Here is an 18,561-nt window from a genome sequence, read left to right as displayed (position 1 = left end):
AACTAAGGAGAAGGCGCAAGCCTGTGATAATACACTCATGGAAGTATCTGCTCAGAGGGCAGCTTCCTATCCCGGAGTAAGTCAAGGGGTGGCTCAGCTGATGTTCCTCAGCCTGACCTGCTTTGGGAAGACACCAGGGAAGTTGGTGCTGTTTATTTATTCTGCGTGGTGGACAGCGAGGCCCAGGCTGGCCCTGACTTGGGAAGGGGTGCTAAGTGCAGTCCAAGGAGCATCCTCTGGCGTTAGTCCTGCCTAGACCTGAGTACCATGTCCTACAGCAACTTGTGGGAGGTCCAGTGGGCAACTGGAGCTGGAAAGCGGGGTAAGCAGGTTCTCAGTGGGCTGGCAAGGGGGCTCGGAGCCCATGCAGAGTGCTACGACCCTACTACTCAACCTGCCAAGTCGAGATGTGAGTCCTCAACAGTCTGCTGGGTGGGTGGTCACAGGGTTTCTCTGGGGCAGGCTTGCTGGGCTCCCTGCGGAAATGGTCCATAGTCATCAGTGACTCCTCTTGCCCCACCTGTGATGGGATGTGTCTTTTTTTCTCTTTAAGGAAACTGCAGCCCCCATTTTAAGTGTTCTCTTGCTTGAGGGCTTGAAAACTGGGCCAGCAGGCTCGCTGGCACAGGCCACTGTGCCGACCCCACACCTCTGTGCCACCCATGGCCCTAGGAATCCTCTTTTACTGGGCTGAAGAGGCAGTCTGGCCTCTCTGGACTGGCAGAAGAGAGGCACTGCCAGCTGCTTTGCACTCCTGGTTCCTTGGAGCCTCTAGGATGAAGTAACAAAGTTGAAAGTAGTCAAGGATGGAATTCTTTTGGAGAAGGTGGCCTCTACCTGGCTGGCTGTGGGAAGGGTGTTCCTGCTGCCTGGTGGGCAACCAAGGCTGGCCCCGGGGCTACGGGTACCTGCTGTTGGAGAAGGCACCGCAGGACGCAAACCTCGGTGGCTCTCTCTCCTGGGGAATGTGGGGACTTGCACCCTGCCCCTGCCCAGATGGGCTCTGGCCCAGCTCAGCCACACCCACGGGTGGCCCCCTCCCTGTGTCCACATACACAGGTGGCCCCTCCCTACGTCTGCGAAGGGAGAGCCCAGCCAAGGAAGGGAAGCAGCAGGCAGAGGCACTCACTGCTCAGCAGCACCCCCTTCTCTTGGGTCCCCAGTGGCGTGGCCGGAGCCTGGCAGCATGTCAGTCTGACCAAGCACCCCACCTCTCCATCCCAGAGACGTCCACTGCCCACTGGCCCCCACAGCACTATGGCCAGTGACCAGCAATCAGGAGGTGGTGGTGGGACTTCAGAAGTGACCAGTCATTCCAGGATGCATGCATGGCCAGCTGTGCAACAGACACTAGGGAAAGACAAGGCTTCGCGTGCCACCCCATCCACGGCACACCACTGAGGGCAGACGGAGCTTTCATCGCTTCGGTTTATTCAGTTCAGTCCAGGGCAATTATTTTAAAAATCCATACACAAGACGGGATTATATACCTCATTCACGATCTGCACGATGCCTACGCCTAAATAATTGATAAGCACAGCCAGGAAACCACTCTGCAGGTGACCCTCGAACCACTCGGGCTCAGGTGGCTTTGGCTTCAACAGACAGACCTTCCTAGAAGCCGCGCTAAAATACCGTCTGCTGTCGCAGTCCCTAAAACAGAAATGAAGTATTGAAACTTCTGGTCAGGTACTAAATGGAGAGCGTGTCCTACACTGGAAAGGGCCTCGGCATGTCTGAGGAATCTTTATGAGCACCAGGAAGACTCTGCTCAAAAGAAAATAGGGCAAGCCCAGGCGGCTCCAGGGTGCCCGCCAGCCGGCTTACCAGGCAGAGGCAGCCAAGTCAGGTTAACCCTCTAGAAGCCGAAGGTCTAACTGCAACTTGCTTTCCCCACTCCCCGCGCTCCCTCCCTGCCCAGTCATCTCTGCAGCTCCGGACAAGGACAAGCTCCGGAGCAACCCGAGGCTGCCCCTCCTGCCTGCCGCTCCCCATCCCCACGGCCACCTCTGCTCCCACAGAAATTCTGTCTGCCCTGTGCCTCAGCGAGCTAGGAGGTGGGAGCCGGGACAGGCCTCTGGATGACAGAACAAGAAATTACAAGAACGCTGTTCTCCTGCTCAGAGTATGGAAAAGACATGGTATGTGGCATCTTCCCTACCTCTGTGGTGCCACCATTGGTTCCACCTTGTCTGGCCCTGATGCCAAAAGCTCTGCATGTGGACCAGGGGTGACAACTGGCGCCCTGGCAGGAGCTGGGGTTTTTCCAGAGTTGGGGAAGCTTGGAGTTTGAACGCCAGCACAGTGTGGCAGGGGGCCAGGTGGCCCAGGGATGCAGGCAGCAGGATGATGGCCCAGCACGGCCCCTCCCCAAAGGCTCAGGCCAGGCAAAGGGCCTGCTGCCCCTCCCTGTGTGGGCACCACATACCCAGGAAAGCAGCCACCTTGGCACCGAGGGTCTGCCTTCCCTGCAGGATTCCAAGTGGCTATTTGGAGTGTCACTGAGTTTTTTTGCAAAGCAAACATATTAAACCAGATGAGTCTTTTCACCAAGGCTCCTGGAAAGGACAGACATGCAGCAGAGGGTAAGCAAGTCCCAGACAAATGTCTGAAGAGGATGTGGACACACCCTGCAGAGGACGCCAGGCTCTTCTCCTGATGGGATGCAATGCACGGGCGTCTCCACAGATGTCACAACGCACACCTGATGATGCTTAGTGCATCTTAAACCTCCCCTGAGGGCCTCAACATTTCAGTTATGTGTTAGGGTTTGTGTTCTCACCAGTGTGTCACACACCCAGAGCCCCAACCAGGCCTTCGAGGCACTGACAGCCCAGATCCTACAGAGATGCTAAGCTGTCACAAGAAATGAGATCGGAGCATGCAGATGTCCAATGCACACTTAAAGAACAGAAGAACAGGCATCCCTCTCCAGGTTATCACTGGAAAATATGGTAAACATGGTTTTTAAAAGCCACGCGGGGGCAGCATGCTTCCACGTAAGCTGGTACTGCAGCGTGTATACGGCCACCAGGGTCAGGGCTCAGGTCTACAAGACGCCCTCAGTGACCCTACCAGGTCCCACCCTGGGCACAGCTATGCCCAGCTATGTAAACACGAGAGGCCTGGAGGCCCTGGAGGCGGGCACCATGTGGGAGTCCCATATTCCCTGCAGAGGGGCTAGGGGTCATTATAAGGAGGGCCTGCATCTGGCCAGGGCTGGCCCCTGGTTCTCCCACCCACAGGCCAGGCAAACAGTGCTGTTTAGACAGGAAGCCCCCTAGGGCGCCCCTCTCCTAGGACAGGGTGGTCGGGGCGGAGAGGCCTGCTGCTTAGGCACGTGCTCCCAGTCTTCTGCTGACACAGAAGCGGGGGGCATGGAGGGGCGGCTGACACAGACTCAGAGGCCATTCTGGGCCAGGAGGTGGAGGCCTCTAGACTTGGGGCTCCTCTTCCACCCTGCTGTCCTCATAGGTCAGTGTGGCTAGGGCTCCGGACTGGCTGGGAAAAGAGACTTTGAGCCTGGTGGGCTTCCGAGCACCTCAGTGAGCTCCTCAGGCCTCATCTCGCCCAGGATACTCACCACCACATCCCTAACCCCGGCCAGGCCTCCGCTCTGAGCCTAAGCCACACCACCAGCTGCTGAGAGGGCATGTACCCGCATCCCTGCCCTCCCTCCACAAGCCAGGACGAGGAGGGGGCACCAAGCCACACTGGATCCTGTGCCTCATCCCACCCCACATCCCAGTCCCCACCTATCATGACAGTGCGGCACCGTCAGACGGGCTACCCAGAAGTGCTTAGGTCTTACAGAGCAATCCTCCTCTGAACACAGACTCCGTGCCCCGCCAGGCTCCCTGCACCCTCTGGCTCTAGGTCTCCGAGATTACCCTTGACCTCTGGGTGCTGCCTGGAGCTCTTCCTGGGGCAGAGCTGATGGGCATGTACCCTCGGGCATCTTCACCGTGCCCCTTAGGCCCTCCAACGCCTCCCCACACGGGGCCCCTGTCAGCTGCCCTTCTCTTCCCAGTAGCCCCAGGGCCGTATCTCTGACCCGGGAAATGCTCAGGGTAGAGGAGTCAGCCTTTCTTTGCACCCCCTGCTCTTAGCAAGAGTCTCTTGTTTCACCAAGGCTTTCCATTTTCAGAGGGGAACTGTCCAGAGAACGCTACAGCATTAAGACAGGAGTAAAACTTTGCTCTTCAGCTATCTGGTGGTGTCTCCGTAGCCTCGCTGACACTTTTCCCCCAAACGCAGGCAATTTCTGCTGGGCTCCAGGGGGCACAGCGTGCTGGCTCCATTGCCCACGCCTCTCCCTCCGAAGGGAAGCCGCCCCGCGGCCGGCCCCAGGCCTCCAGCGGCCTCACACCACCTGCAGGCTGCGCTCGTGCCCGTCCAGCTGCACCTTGAGCTTATGCAGCTCCTCGATCTCGCGGTTGTGGCGCTCAGTCTTGTGCCGCACCAGCGAGCGGTAGAAGTGGATGGTGAAGACCACGAAGATGAGGCCCACGGGCACCATGATGATGGTGGACACAAGGGCGGCCTGCCAGCCCGTGTGGCCGCCTGGGCCGGGCGGGAGGCCAGGCTGGAGCCGCGCGTCCACGGGCAGGAACTTGATCCAGCAGAGCAGCACCACCTCGGCCAGGAAGAGCAGAATCCCAAGCACCGTGGAGAAGCCCCAGGCCAGCTCGATGTAGGGGTGCATGCGCTCGTGCGGCGACTCGCTGATGGAGTTGAGGTTGTGGATGTTGCTCACGGCCTCCACGTTGGGCAGGATGCAGGTGCTGATGAGCAGGGCGAAGAGGTGCACGGCCACCAGCACCGTGGTGCAGGCGCTGAAGGCGATGAGCAGTGGCCGGGGGTACTGGTACTGCGTCTCCAGCTGCACCTCCACCATGGCCACCTGCAAGATAGAGGTGCGCTATCAACGGTGAACAGATCGACACACATGGCACCTCCACACCTGGGGGGACTCTCAGCCACAAAGAGGAACAAAGCCCTGATAGACGCTACAACACGGACGAACCGTGAAAACATCGTGCTGAGTGAAAGACGCCAGACACCAAGGATCCCATTTACCTGAAATATCTCGAATAGGCAAATGCATAGAGTCAGAAAGTGGATTAGTGGTTACCAGGGGCCGGAGGAGGAGAGAAGGGGGTGTTATTGCTTAATGGGCACAGAGTTTCTGCTTGGTGTGGCAAAGACAGTGGTGATGGTTGCCCAGCACTGTGAATTAATGCCACTGAACTGGACACTTAAAAATGGTTCAAGTGGCAAAATTTATGTTATATATATTTCACCACACACACAAAAAAAGCAGAGCAAGTGCTGCTGGGTGGGTGGGTAGGGCAGGGGGCCCCATGGAGTCACCTGCGGGGACACACCCAGTGCTGTTTAAAATCTTGAACTTTCCTTTTTTTTTTTTGATTAGCTAAAAAAATTTTTTTTTTAAAGAAGACCTCACTGCAGAACAATCTAAAAAGTAAGTACAGCGTAAAGAACCCCGGGTCGGGGGGTGGGGGGGAGACTCGCCCTCCGGTGCCTTCCTGAAACAGAACATGAGGTGTGTGGGGAGCGCCCACCTACAACCCAGCAAAGCCACACTGGGATGTTCTGTTTTTTTTTTTTTTTTCCCCCTCAAGACCTCAGCTACCTGATGGGTTCAAGAAAAGTCATGACCTCACATTCCGTGTGCCTTTATCGTTATTATTTTTAAACTGAGGTGAACACCTCCTGTTTTTGTAAAAAGTAAAAACTGACTTCTCAGACGTAAAAATGGAAGCTCCTTATGGCTCCCAGACTCAGAGCTGCATACGAGACCGGACAGCTCACAGCTGAGCTGGGAACCAAAGGGTGAGGCCCCATCTCAGGAGCCAGGGATGTGACAGCAGTGGGATAATAGTGAGATGGGGAAGCTGTGGGAAGGCGGCGGGGCTGGGAAAAGTGCGCTAATTCAGCAGTCACAACCACAGGAGCCAACAGGTAAGCTCTAACACTGATGGATGGAGGAACGGTTGTCTGAGCCTGGCATTTAGAAACGGAGCTAACGGCAGAAAAAAACAAGGGAAGGAGTATCCCATGGCTGGGGCGGGGGCTGGGGGCTTGGGGGCTGCTGAGTTTTGTTATAAGCCTTTTTTAAAAAAGCCCTTGCTGTTGAGTGGATTCTGACTCAGTGACCGTACAGGACAGAATGGAGCTGCCCCACAGGGCTTTCTAAGAACAGCTGATAGATTCAAACTGCCGACCTTTTGGTTAGCAGCCAAACGCTTAACCACTGTGCCACCAGGGCTCTGTAAACCTTTTAGCAGGATTTCACTTTTTTTTTTTTAAACTATGTGCATGTATTATACTTTTTTTTTTTTTTAATGGAAGGAGGAAAAAACCCACAGAGGGAAGCAGAGGCCAGTTTACCTCTGCCGTAGTCAGGCCTGGCCTTGCTCACCACACACCCTAAGAGGCTTTCACAGTCACCCAGCAGTCAGACCCCGTTCACTGGTTCCCTAACATCTCTCCCTGCTCCTTTCCCCCCAGCACTTCAGACTGCCCAGGCCCAGGGTTTAGCCTAGGCCCCAGCAAGGACTCTGGGCCTCACTCCACAAAGACGCACCAAGGGACTTCTCCCAGGTACCCAAAGGTAAGAAACCAGACCAGCCAAGGAAGCAAGGAGGGGAGTAAGATGTAGAGAGCGAAGCCAGAGGAAGGCACCATGTTTGGATTCTAGATCTGAACAATCCTTGTTTTTAAAAATCTACAAGAAAGAAGGTTCCACAACTTCTTCTAGCAACTACTGCCTCTCAGAGTGAGATATATCATCTCCTAATCCTGTCTTCAGTGGAGAAGAAACTTTTGGTAGGTAAAACGAAGATAGGGCAGTCTTAGTGGACCACAAGATGAAGAGCATCAGCAGTGATTATTGCTGGGATCATTCTGAAAAGTATCCAGAGAGACAGAAGCCACAAGCTGAGGGGTGGTCCTTTCTCAGTGCCCTGTGGTCAGGGCAAGCTCTTGTTACCACAACGGATGTGGGCCCAGGGTGGTAACTACAATTACAAAAGAATGTCGAGAACAGCAGAGAGTTCGGAGATAAGAGCCAAAGATGATTAAAAGGCCAGGATAGTGCCTACCAGGAAAGCAGTTCTGTTCCACCTCACTAGGAGAAAAGGCTAAAGGCCATTTTCACGTGTAATGTTTATCAGAGATTTTATGAGGGGCCCTCAGATCATTGGTTTTCTGTGTTAAGGAAAGAATAAACACGAAGAGATAAGCTTCCTGTTAGGCATAAATGCTTGGTGTTGGGCAAAGGAATAGCTTTACAATGCTAATTAGAGGGAGCGATAATCCTAACGGTGACTCGTGGAGACTAGCAGTCAGAGTAGGAGTGTGCTCCGTAGGCTTTTCAGTGGCTGATTTTCTGGATATAGATCACCGCACCTTTCTTCCCAGGTGCTGCTGGTTGAACTCGACCCTCCAACCTTTCAGCTAGTAGCCAAGCGTATTCACCTTTTGCACCACCCAGGGACTCCAACAATTGCATTCCAGCAAAGGTCCTGTTTTCGTTCCCTTCTAGTCCCTGCCCGGTTCAGTTATGGCTGCAGGGCTGAGGTACCGTCTGACACTCTGCACTTACCACTTATCTGCCCCGCGCTGCCTCACTGCCTGAGCCGCTTATCGGCTTTACTGGCAGCATGTCCGCTAACCCACTTGAGTGGGCATATGTCTGCCCTCCCCATCCTGTTCGCCCACGCTGGGCGTGTGACCCTGCAGTGCATGCTAGACGGGGCAGCCTTCCTGAGAGAAGGGTAGGGGGCACGGGCACTGTGTAACCTGGGAAATGTCCCCAAATGCCTAAGGAAGCACTTGCTGGCACAGAGGAGACACTCCACAGACGATGAAGAAATGAATTGTTAATAGAAAGTACGACATTGCCTAGCCAAGGACAGACAGCACTGGCAACCTGCCTGGGGCCCAGGGTGACCTAGGACGCCCATCCCTGCATCCAGTCATCATGTTCTTATTTGAAGACCACTTACCACCCTGGAGCCTCCTGTAAAGTCTCAAAACCCCTTCTCCAGAAATCATGCTTTCTGTTGCATAACTTTGTTTACACGGCTTGTTTTCCCATGTTCATTAGTGACTGTGAGGCCTTCAACTGGGGTGAGCATTTTGTTGGCTAGAAAACCAGTGATGCTTTCCTAAGTTTGCAAACGCAAATATTTGGGCGACAGGGTCTTCAAGAGACAGCTGCAAACAGAAGTGACTTCCCAGGCCTGGGCCCCACACAGGAAGGAAACCTCATTGCGTTATGTTACACCATCCAAGGCTTCTGAGTGAGCTTTCCAAAGTAAAAAAAAAAAAAGGACAGGCCAGCCAAATTTAATACAATAATTCTTCTGTGGTACAGAAAGCAAGCTATGAATTTAATAGTGACATCTAAACTTCTCACACATATTTCTTAAAATTAAGCTTGGGAAAATATTTTGTCTTCTTAATGGGACGCAAATCCCGGGAAGAAAATCACTCCAACCCAAAGTTGTATACAATATGACTGTACACTTTTGTAATTATGTTAACAAAACATAAACCCTCAAGACCTACGTAAGCTTTTGCTTTAGAGGACAGACATAAACAACATTTATGGTCCTCCGCCTCCCCCAGCATGTCAGCCACGCTCTCTGTGACTCAAGCGTCTCATTCTCCCAAGGGTGGTCTACTCAGACAACCAAGCAGACCCTGCTCGTGGGAGTGGCCAGTGGCTGGCTCCACAGCCTTTGGTCTTCTGCACTACAATTTGACAACTGAGGCCCTGGGCTACAGAAAAACAATTCTTTTTACATAAGGAAAAAAAAAAAAAAATCTCGACCAGCCAAATAGGACCTCTGAGCATATGACAGAAAAAGAGGGGTGGCCCCAGTGACGTGAACCAGCGTGCCCATGCTTACTCTGAATCCTGACAGCCTCAGCCATGGGACAATTCCCAGGAGTACTGTGGGTCTAGGGGCTTTGGAATCAGCAGGAAGTGTTCACAGTTCTCTCTGCTCCAGCCTGACTCTTGTCCTCGGGGATGATTCAGAGGGAAAGTCCCAGCAGACAGCGGGAGTCAGGCCAGAGGGTCTGCTTCATTACCCAGAGGCCACATTTGGGAGTGTCTGCGCCCCCAACTGAACACACCCCATCAATCCCACAGTCCCTGCTCAAATCACTGATTTTCAAATTCTTGGCGGTTGCCCAAGATGGGGTAGCCAGAGGTACCTTTTTCCAGAAAACCCTGTACACTGGAGATATTTAATTAACCCCCACCAATGTCCTTGAGGGGTCCTGGTGGTGTAGTGGTTAAAGAGCTCAGCTACTAATCAAAAGGTCAGCAGTTTGAATCTACCAGCCGCACCCTGGAAACCCTGTGGGCCAGTTCTGCTCTGTTCTTAGGGTCCCTATGAGTCAGAATCAACTTGACAGCAACAGAATTTTTGGTTTAATGTCCTTGAAGGTGCCCTGGTGGTGCAGTGGTTAAGCACTTGGCTGTTAACCAAAAGGTCAGTGGTTCAAACCCAGCCATTCTTCAGGAACGAAGATTGTGGCAGTCAGTTCCTGTAAAGATTATAGCCTTGGAAACCCTATGGGGCAATTCTACTCTGTCCTGCAGGGTCTCTATGAGTCGGAATCAACTTAATGGCAATGTTTTTTTTTTTTTTGGTAACGTCCTTAAAGGCAAATTCTTTGTTTGGAACACAAGAGAGGGACAGACTTTCTGAGGGCTCTAGGGCATGGGGACAACTCTGGGCCCCCCGGAAACCCCTCACCTTGACAGTGCAGTTGTGTTGGAGAGGCTGGGACGTGGGTGGGACACTGCTAATGGTCTATTCCCACTTTCAGGGGGCCCAGAGGGGAACGATGTGCTCCCTGAAGCCCCACAGAATCCTGATTAGCAAATGCCCCTTTGGCTGGCTGTGTTTCACACCGCGCGACAGCACTCACCATGGCAAAACCCGAGAGGAGGGCGGAGGTCCGGCTGGAGGCCTTCAGCTTGGCCCTGCTCAGGTAGAGCTTTCTCCAGGAGAGGGCCTGCACCGAGTGATGGTTGGAGGTGACCAGTTCCAGGTAGCTGCGGCGGACCCAGTCCCGGTAATCCATGCCCTTGTGGCCAGGCTCAGAGCAGGCCGGTGTGGAGGGGGCCACAGGCACGTTGAGCTCAGTACTCATGGTGGGAGCCAGGCTTGGGGCAGGAGAGAGACACATTCAGGCATCCTAGTGGGTTCCCGTGGCCTGGAAAAGCCAGAATCCGAGCCCATTTAACCTTCCAAGGAGTAGCGGGGCTGCACACATCCATCCCCTGCCAAAGCCATAGGGTTCAAAGGTAACATATACGTGGGGCCCTGGTCTCAGAGGCAACCCCCAAACCAGAACATGGGGACCATTCGGAGGGAAGGAGGGTCAGCGTCATCCCCCCACCCCCCCAGAGCATTCGAAGGTGCTCCCTCTACAAAGCTGGCCCCCGAACCAGGTGTGGCTCCTGGGCCACAGGGTGGAAGGGATCCAAAGGTTCGCCCAAAGTACCTAATGGATCCTACGATTTGGACCTGCCTTCAAGGGACAGGGAGGTATGGCATTTACAGAAAGCCTCGCACCTACAATTACAAAACCTGGATTTTACTCTTTATTGTGTGACGCTGCGCATGACACCTGGGCACCCTTTCCCACCTCGCCTCCCTCATCTCTTAACGGGGAATTCCCATCCCGACGGACTCCTGTCCAGCTTAACAAACTCACACTGAAGACTCAAAACCGCTTTTCAGTGTCTAGGGGCCCACCACACAATAAACATTTCAAAGTAGTGCCTAGTTTTTCAAGTCCAACTTCAATTTTAACCAGGAAAGTTTACCCTAAAAAAAAAAATGAAAATTATATAACTAAAGAACAGCCACATTCAGGCTGCAATGGAAACCTTGACCAAAATGAAAACCTCAATTCACCAACTGAGGTGACAGCATGTTAAGGAGAAACTGAGGCTGGAGACTCCCTGAGTCCCCCAGGTATAATATCTGACTTGACACTAAGGCGGGCTGAAGATCAGAACGGCTGATAGGTCTAGATTTGAGAATTTAAGCCCCAATCTCCACTAATCTAAATAGGGGATTGGCAGTCTCCTGCAGCCCCCAGGGCTAGCCTGAGCGGCGACACACCGGGATCCCGCTCCGATTAATCTGCAGAGCATGCTTCAAGGGCACAGGCACCTTGCAGCTCACTTGACATCAGGTATTAACTTTTATATCCAGGCTCACACAGGCCCTGTGGAAAGCCGGCTTAAGGCTATTACAAACAGATCAGTGTTTCTGGGTCCCAGGGAGCAGGGCTGGGTGGGGTGGGTAGCTGTGGTAATGCCCCAAATTTGATCCGTAAATGCCTATCTTTAAAAGAGAAGGCCCTGGAGGTGGGGAGAGGGCTCTCTTTTGGTGTGCTTTCTTCTGTCTGCTCCACCAGGCTGCAGAGGCACAGCTGGTACTGGTCAACAGGATCCCCAGGGACCAGTTCTGTGCCTTTCTAGTTCGCCACGGGATGTCAGCTACTAGGTCATTTATAGGAATGCCAACTTGGGAGCTGCGCTCACTGCCTGCGTGCCCCATCTGCAGCCTGCAGCTCTGCACTCGGGCACTTTAATCACTGGAATGGCCCTTCCCTGGGGGAGAATTCAGAGAAATGCTGCCCACTAACTGATCTGTTGGTCAGCTCCAAAGAACTTAAAATGTCATCGTTTGGAAATGCACTTTCTTTTCCCCCCTCTCTAGTAACAGAACTGAGCTTGCAGATGTAATGCAGAATACGGAGGGGTGAAAGCCAAGAAAAAACCACCTTCGCCCCTCGGAACATCCATCCCTCCATCTTCCTTGCAACAGATGCTCTTCCTGGGGCCTAATACAGGGTTGCCTTTGGTTCTTAGCCGTCCAAGACTAGAGGTGAGAATCTCCACCTTCAGGGATCTCACTGCCCAGTGGGGGAGAGAGCTTAGTGCTGCAGTGGAGGGGGTGCAAAGCCTGAGGGAGCAGAGAAGGGGCTGGCTGCTTCAGCCTTGGTCAGGGAGAAGGTCCCTGCAGGCCACACCAGGGAGACAAAGACACAGGCAGTGAAGGCAGCCCTGCAAAGAGGGGCCCTCCCTCAAAGACACGTGCTGAGCACACGGAAGGGTTGTGAGAGGCAGGAAGACAAGCTGGAGGTACACATTATTTGGGACAGATCCCATACTTCTGGGCACATGGCAGGAGGGCCGGCTGCGAGTGTGGGGCTGGGAAAACTGGGTGGAAGATTAGATGCCAGGAGCTTGTAGAGCTGGGGTAGCAGCACACGCTGGCTGAGACGCAGCGTGACTGTGCTGGACACAGGGCATGGATGGAGCAGGAGAATAGAGCAAGCAACCTGGGGACCACTGGCTCAGTCTGGTTTGTGTGCCCAGTGAAACGGCTGGCTGACTGGGAGAACTGGGAGGCACTAGAGGGCCTGGTGCCTCCACAGGGCTGAAGGGCAGCTGTGTTGGGTGAAGACTAGCAAAGCCCTGGGGCCATCACTCTGGGCAGCAAGGTCTGAAGGGGCTCCTGGTGAGCGGCCCAGGCAGTCTCAGCCCTGCGGATGTCTCCAGAGTGGGCAAGGTTAGGAAAGAAGGGCTGTCTGCTTGGAGCTTGGGCCTTGGACAGGCCTGCTGGTCCTGAAGGTAGGGAAGCCACTTACTCTAAAGGGAGCTGCCCAGGACTGGATTCGAGTCCACCTGAAGGCGCTCACTTCTACCGCTGTGCCAGGCCTTGTGCCCCAGCTGGAGGAGCTGAGTCTGGTCGCCACTCCAGGGCTCGGGCAGGGGGAGGCGTGGGGCACATCAGTCAGGTGGCAGCGGCTCTCCTGGGCCGCTCCATTTGGAACATCTCCAGTGGGTCGGTTGTGGGGTTCGCCTGTCTTGACTTTTAAACATTTGGGGCAAGGACGAGTGCTGCGCAGACTGTCAAGTCCGCGGTCACCTACGCCTGTTACACACACACACACACACACGCACGCACTCCACACGGGGAGGGGGCGCTGCAGCCGCCTCTGGGGCCTCCGAGAGAGGCGTCCGCCAGCATCTCTGTCCCTTTCCCCAGGGAAGCCCCAGCGGCCGCGGGGCCCAGGACTCAGCCGGCGCCTCCGCCCTCCGAGTCCTCTCCCCGCCGCGCCCGCCCGGGGACCCTGCGCCGGGTGGGGTCACCTGGCCGCCCCCAGCCCCACAGCCGTCCTCTCCTTCCGCCCCATCCCCGACCTGCCCAGTCGCGCCCCTCTCGAATCTCCCCGGTCCAATTCCCGGCTCCCGGCTGGGCGGGGTCCCCCCCACTTGGCAGAGCACTCACCGGAGTTGCCCCGCCGCCCTGGCCGGCTCGGGCCCAGGCTCGCTGCAGACGGCGGCGACGCGCCGTGTGGCCCCGTGGTCCCTCCGGGCGCCGAGCACCGCCCCCTCCCTCCCGCGGCGCCCCCGCCCCGCCCCGCCCCGCCCCGCCCCGCCCCGCCCGCCGCCGCAGCCGCTGCCAAGGCAACCGCGCACCGCCGTCACGCGACCGGCCGGGCGGGGGCGCTCGCAGGCCACGTGACGCGGCCGGCCTCGGGCTGGGCTGCCGGCCGCTCCTCCGCGAGCCCGGGGTGCCCGCTGCGTGGACATCCCCCGAGCTGGACTCGGCGCGCAGCGGCGCTCGGACGCCCGGGGACGCCCCGGCGGGGCAGGGAAGGGCCGGGGACCGTGCGCATCTCCGCGGCCCCCGCGACCGAAGACTGTTCCAGCCGGGAGCCGCCAGCCTTAACAGTGACGCGCGGCGGCGGAGAGGCCGAGCCAGAAAACCGGACGGCTTGCTCCCCTTTGCCCCTAGGCGCACTGGGCCCAGGTCTCGGGGGCAGGACTATGAGGCTGGGCTGTCTCTGACCCCTGGGCCTGGCCAGCAAGTACCGGCCTGGTGTGCCTGTTCGGCCCCGGGGTGTGGGTCCGAGCGCAGAGTGGGAGCCACGGGGTCTCGGACGTGCGCCTTGGGGATGCCCAGGCTCGGTCACTGGCCGGGTGGAGGGGCAGGGAACAGGCAAGAGCGCGCACCCCGCAGGGAGCGGGAATAGGTAGGTGTCCCGTTATCAGACTGCAGGGCGGGCAGCTGTGAGGCAGCTAGTGTGGGAAGAAGGGGTGGAAGGTGAGTCTCAGTTTGGGAAGGGCTTAATGGCCACGCTGAGGTTGCCGTGGTGTAGGATGGCACTTCGAGGAGCGCCCACCAGGGTGGACGCCCAGAGCGCGCGGCCCTCTCACAGGCCGGCGAGACGGGTGGGCAGGGCCGTCTCGTAGCTGACCTAAGACCGGCATCGGCCCTTCCATTTCGCGTACTGTGGGGAACCGCTCACCCTTAACCGTGAAGTCTTTCCGGTTTTACGACTGAGATCCTACAACAGGAATGTCCTTTTCAGGAAGTGCACATAAATAATGAATTCACTCAGGCGAGATGGGTTCACTGCAGCGCATCGGTGCCAGGCGGCCCCTTGGAGTCCTCCCTCCATGCTTGGTAGGCTGCATGCCCTACATCGGGTTTTTCCATCTGTTACGGGAGCATTAGACTGTGACACATTTATCTAGAGGAAAGAAAAATTCCACTTCTGTCAGTCCAGGTTTTCTGACAGCCGGAGAGTAGATGTCACAGATGCCAGGCCAAATCCATTTATACTTCAGAGGCCGCTGCTGAGGGCCAGGATGATAGCCTTAATCCAGGGGACGCTTGAAAACTAAGCGAGTTTTCCCCTCCTGCTACTGAGCTAACAGCGTGTTTGTTAGGTTCACAGACAAAGGGCACAGGGAAACCTATGGATCTGATTACCACCTCTCCCACCCCTCACGATAGATGGCTACAGAAAAGGATCATGTGAGTTTCCCGCTTGCAGGGTCAGGGGCCACATTTTCAAAAACAATCATGCCCTGGCTTTCAGACCTCGAGCTCTAGGTAAAAGGAACTGGGAAACAGGAAGAAAACGCTTTGTAAACTACAGTAGCTGCATCATAGATGAGAATTCTTTTGGCAACAGTCATTTGCTTGTTGAGTTCACACCCTTTAAGCCTGGCTTTGCACATCCTTTAGAAAGCTTCATGTGCCAGTTAGCCATGCCTCCACCCTCAAGCAGATTTATCCAGTATGCTTGGGCAGAAGCAAAACACAAGTCACCAGTGCTTTTCAGAGCCTGTTTCCTAGCCAAACACAGAACATGACATTTTTTCCCTGTAAGATGGCAGAGGATGGCAGCACCATGTTGAAAAGAGAGAGATGGGACAATCACAAATCTACTAGTTGGAAGGTGCCCCTCAGGTGCACAGGTAGCGGAAGTCTGGGCCACGGTTTGGGCTACTTCCCTAATTGGCTGACCTTGGCAAGTCACTCCCTTTCCAGGGCCTCAGCTACCCTACAATGGACAAAGAACAATTCTTTGAGGCACATCTCAAGGGTCACCCAACTTGTGGCCTCCTCATCAGTGCCCACTCTTTGGTTAAGACTGTGGGCCCTGCTTTCCTCTCTACCCCAGGCCTTATCATCCTGAATGGCCCCACAGTCGATGTGGACAATGCATCAGTCCCCTGGGCAGGCCAGTTCTGTCCCCTCAGCCATTCATTCCTATGGCCTAACCCTTATCGTCACCCACAACAGCTTCATGTAATCTTAAATTCGAGGATCCCACTCTCTTTTCTTCTCACTCAGTTCTCAGCCCACTAGCTCTCTTCTTTGATGTTGCCAAGACCCAACTTCCTCCCTCTCGACCTCCTTTCCTCTTGGGCCTGACCCCTTTCAACCACTCTCTTAACAATGTCTTCACCTTCCTCGTACCTCCTTTTTGCTGTTTCACGGCCGAACTTTATTCAGAGAGCTGTCAATGCTTGCTTCCACTTACTCCTTAGCCCTCTGCAATCCACTGAAATCACGTTGCAAAATCTCAAGGGTATTTCAGTCTTTGCCTTGCCTGTCACTGGGAACCTATCCTTCCATCTGGGAACACTCCTTCCTCAGCTCTGGTGACTTCACCCAACTGTCGCCCTCCCCTGGCCCCTGCAAGCTCTTCCTCTATGGTCTGCCCCCCAGGTGTGGGTGTTCGTCAGAGCTCTGTTTTGGTCCCTTTTCTGCACTTTTCTCTGACTGGTCTCATTGTTTCAAGACCCACGTACATACAGCCTGGTGACTCCCACATCATTACCTCTAGCCTTGATCTCTCCTCAGCCTGGTAGCCATCTCTGCGGTGGGTGTTCCAAGGGCCCCTCAACTTCACCATACCCACAACTGAATTCATCATCTTTCCCTCACACACCTGCTCCGCCTCCTAGGTCACCTGTCTCAGGGCATGTTTCATCATTCACCCAGCTGGTGACAGCACAAATCTGGTGTCATCCCTCATTCCTCCCCTGCCTATCAAACCCTGTGAATTTTACCTCCTAAATGTCTCTGGAATCTCCCCCACTTCTCCCTGTGCCCACTTGCCTCTATACTAATTCAGGCCATCACCACCTCGGGTCTGCAGTACTGCACGAGCCTCCCACCTGTCCCCTCATCTATCCTCCACACCGTAAAGTGAGAAATACTCCTCACGACTCTCCATCCCACTCCCAGCCCCTCACAGGTTCTCCTTACCGTGGCCTGGAGGCACCTGCTCCCCCTTCAGCTATATTTTTATCACTCCTGTAGTTCTCAACTACCAACCCCAGAGCCTGGGTCAGATGCCCACGCAGCCACGGTTACATGACTGTATTTACCTTTTTCTTGCCTGTGTTCTGGATGAGCACTCCAAAGGCAGGGGCTGTGTTGCTCACTGTTACCCCCAATGCCTAGCAAGGTGCTCCTTGGAATCCCCTGGATTAAACACTTAAATGCTTGCTCCATTCTATGGAATAAGAAAAATGGAAACTGCGTCATAGGGCTTAGCCCTAAGTTAATTTCTAAAGGTGTTCTCTTTAATGAAATATATGTTAATATATGATAATGAAATCTCCCTTCAGTCAAGTATGCCAAAAAGTAAACAAATTAATTTCCAAAGGGGAAAAGGATAAAACAGCCTGTTTCCAAGGATTACAAAGGACAGTTTCACACACCTCTCCACCCCTGGAAATTGGATTTGATTATATTTCTATTTCCAAAAGGTCAGTAGAACATCACTCCTCTAACTCAATTTACTATTATTTTTCAAAATGTAAATGTTGAAGACAGCTACCAAATTTGAAACAGTAACAGTATTGGTTATAGGTGCCATTGAGTCGGTTCCAACTCATAGTGACCCTATATACAACAGAACAAAACGCTGCCTGGTCCTGTACCATCCTCACAATCGTTGCTATGTTTGAGCCCACCGTTGCAGGCACTGTGTCAATCCATTGCATCTAGTCTTCCTCTTTTTTGCTGACCCTCTAGCAAGCGTGATGTCCTTCTCCAGGGACTGGTCCCTCCTGATAATGTGTCCCAAGTATGTGAGACAAAACCTTACCGTCCTCGCATCCAAGGAGCACTCTGGCTATACTTCTTATAAACAAGACAGATTTGTTTGTTCTTCTGGGAGTCCGTGGTATACTCATTATTCTTCCCCAACACCATAATTCAAAGGCATCAATTCTTCTCCAGTCTTATTCATTGTCCAGTTTTTGTATGTGTATGAGTCAACTGAAAATATCACGGCTTGGATCAGGCACACCTTAGTCCTCAAAGTGACATCTGTTTGTTTTTCACCACTTTAAAAGAGGTCTTTTGCGGCAGGTTTGCCCAAGGAAATACATTTAATTTCTTGGCTGTTGCTTCCATGGGCATTGATTGTGGATCCAAGTAAAATCCTTGACAACTTCAATCTTTTCTGTTTATCATGTTGCTTATTGGTCCAGTTATGAGGATTTTTGTTTTGTGTTGAGGTGTAATCCATACTGAAGGCTGTAGTCTTTGATCTTCATCAGTAAGTGCTTTAAGTCCTCTTCACTTTCAGCAAGCAAGGTCGTGTCATCTGCATAATGCAGGTTATTAATGTCTTCCTCCAATCCTGATGCCATGTTCTTCATTATATAGTCCAGCTTCTTGGATTATCTGCTCAGCATATAGATTGAAAAGTGCGGTGAAAGGATACAACCCTGATGCCCTGACGCACACCTTTCCTAATTTTATACCATGGAGTCTCCCCTTATTTTCGAATGACTGTCTCTTGGTGTATGTAGAGGTTCCGCATGACACAATTAAGTGTCCTGATGTTCCCACTCCTCACAGTGTTAGCCATAATTTGTTATGATTCAGTCTAATGGCTTTGCATAGTCAATAAAACGCAGGTAAAATCTTTCTGGTATTCTCTGCTTTTAGCCAAGATCCTTCTGACATCAGCAATGATGTCCCTCATGCCATATCCTCTTTTGAACCTAGCTTGAATTTCTGGCAGTTCCCTATCGTACTGCTGCAACCACTTCTGAATGATCTTCAGCAAACTTTTACTTGTGTGTGACATGAATGATGCTGACAGTGAGGGATGGCCAAACGACCTAGTTCTGGCCAATGAGATACAGTAACATCTGCTGGGGCTGGG

At 53.8% G+C, this 18,561-nt stretch overlaps 1 protein-coding gene and 1 long non-coding RNA gene across 5 annotated transcripts; one reads left to right on the top strand and one right to left on the bottom strand.

Annotated features, from left to right (window-relative positions):
* Window positions 1-1,414: 1,414 nt before the first annotated feature.
* Window positions 1,415-13,445, bottom strand: ORAI2 (ORAI calcium release-activated calcium modulator 2). Of its 4 annotated transcripts, none has more exons than XM_064295910.1 (3): window positions 13,362-13,445; window positions 9,976-10,263; window positions 1,415-4,903 (listed from the first exon to the last, which is right to left on the bottom strand). In XM_064295910.1, exons 2-3 carry the CDS (start codon window positions 10,234-10,236, stop codon window positions 4,364-4,366), a joined length of 801 nt encoding a protein of 266 aa, XP_064151980.1. In that variant the 5' UTR covers window positions 10,237-10,263; window positions 13,362-13,445; the 3' UTR covers window positions 1,415-4,363. The 4 variants fall into 4 exon arrangements, with proteins under 4 accessions (XP_064151980.1, XP_064151982.1, XP_064151983.1 ...); XM_064295912.1 differs by having other exon boundaries at window positions 9,976-10,213; window positions 13,362-13,433; XM_064295913.1 differs by lacking the exon at window positions 13,362-13,445 and adding an exon at window positions 12,718-13,147 and having other exon boundaries at window positions 9,976-10,213.
* LOC135233005 (uncharacterized) lies at window positions 5,369-8,399 on the top strand. The gene is made up of 2 exons (XR_010323679.1): window positions 5,369-5,485; window positions 6,535-8,399. It is a non-coding gene; the product is annotated as an uncharacterized LOC135233005 (long non-coding RNA).
* Window positions 13,446-18,561: the final 5,116 nt, after the last annotated feature.

Source organism: Loxodonta africana, chromosome 12, assembly GCF_030014295.1.
Source record: "Loxodonta africana isolate mLoxAfr1 chromosome 12, mLoxAfr1.hap2, whole genome shotgun sequence".
Classification (NCBI taxonomy): domain Eukaryota; kingdom Metazoa; phylum Chordata; class Mammalia; order Proboscidea; family Elephantidae; genus Loxodonta; species Loxodonta africana.
This window is presented reverse-complemented; position numbering and strand designations above follow the sequence as displayed.

Bases quoted from the DNA above. Each gene is read 5' to 3' on its own strand.
- ORAI2 (XM_064295910.1), bottom strand. From the start codon at position 10,236: ATGTGTCTCTCTCCTGCCCCAAGCCTGGCTCCCACCATGAGTACTGAG. The intron at 4,904-9,975 runs GTGAGTGCTGTC...TCTATCTTGCAG, and splicing joins TCCTCTCGGGTTTTGCCATG to GTGGCCATGGTGGAGGTGCA.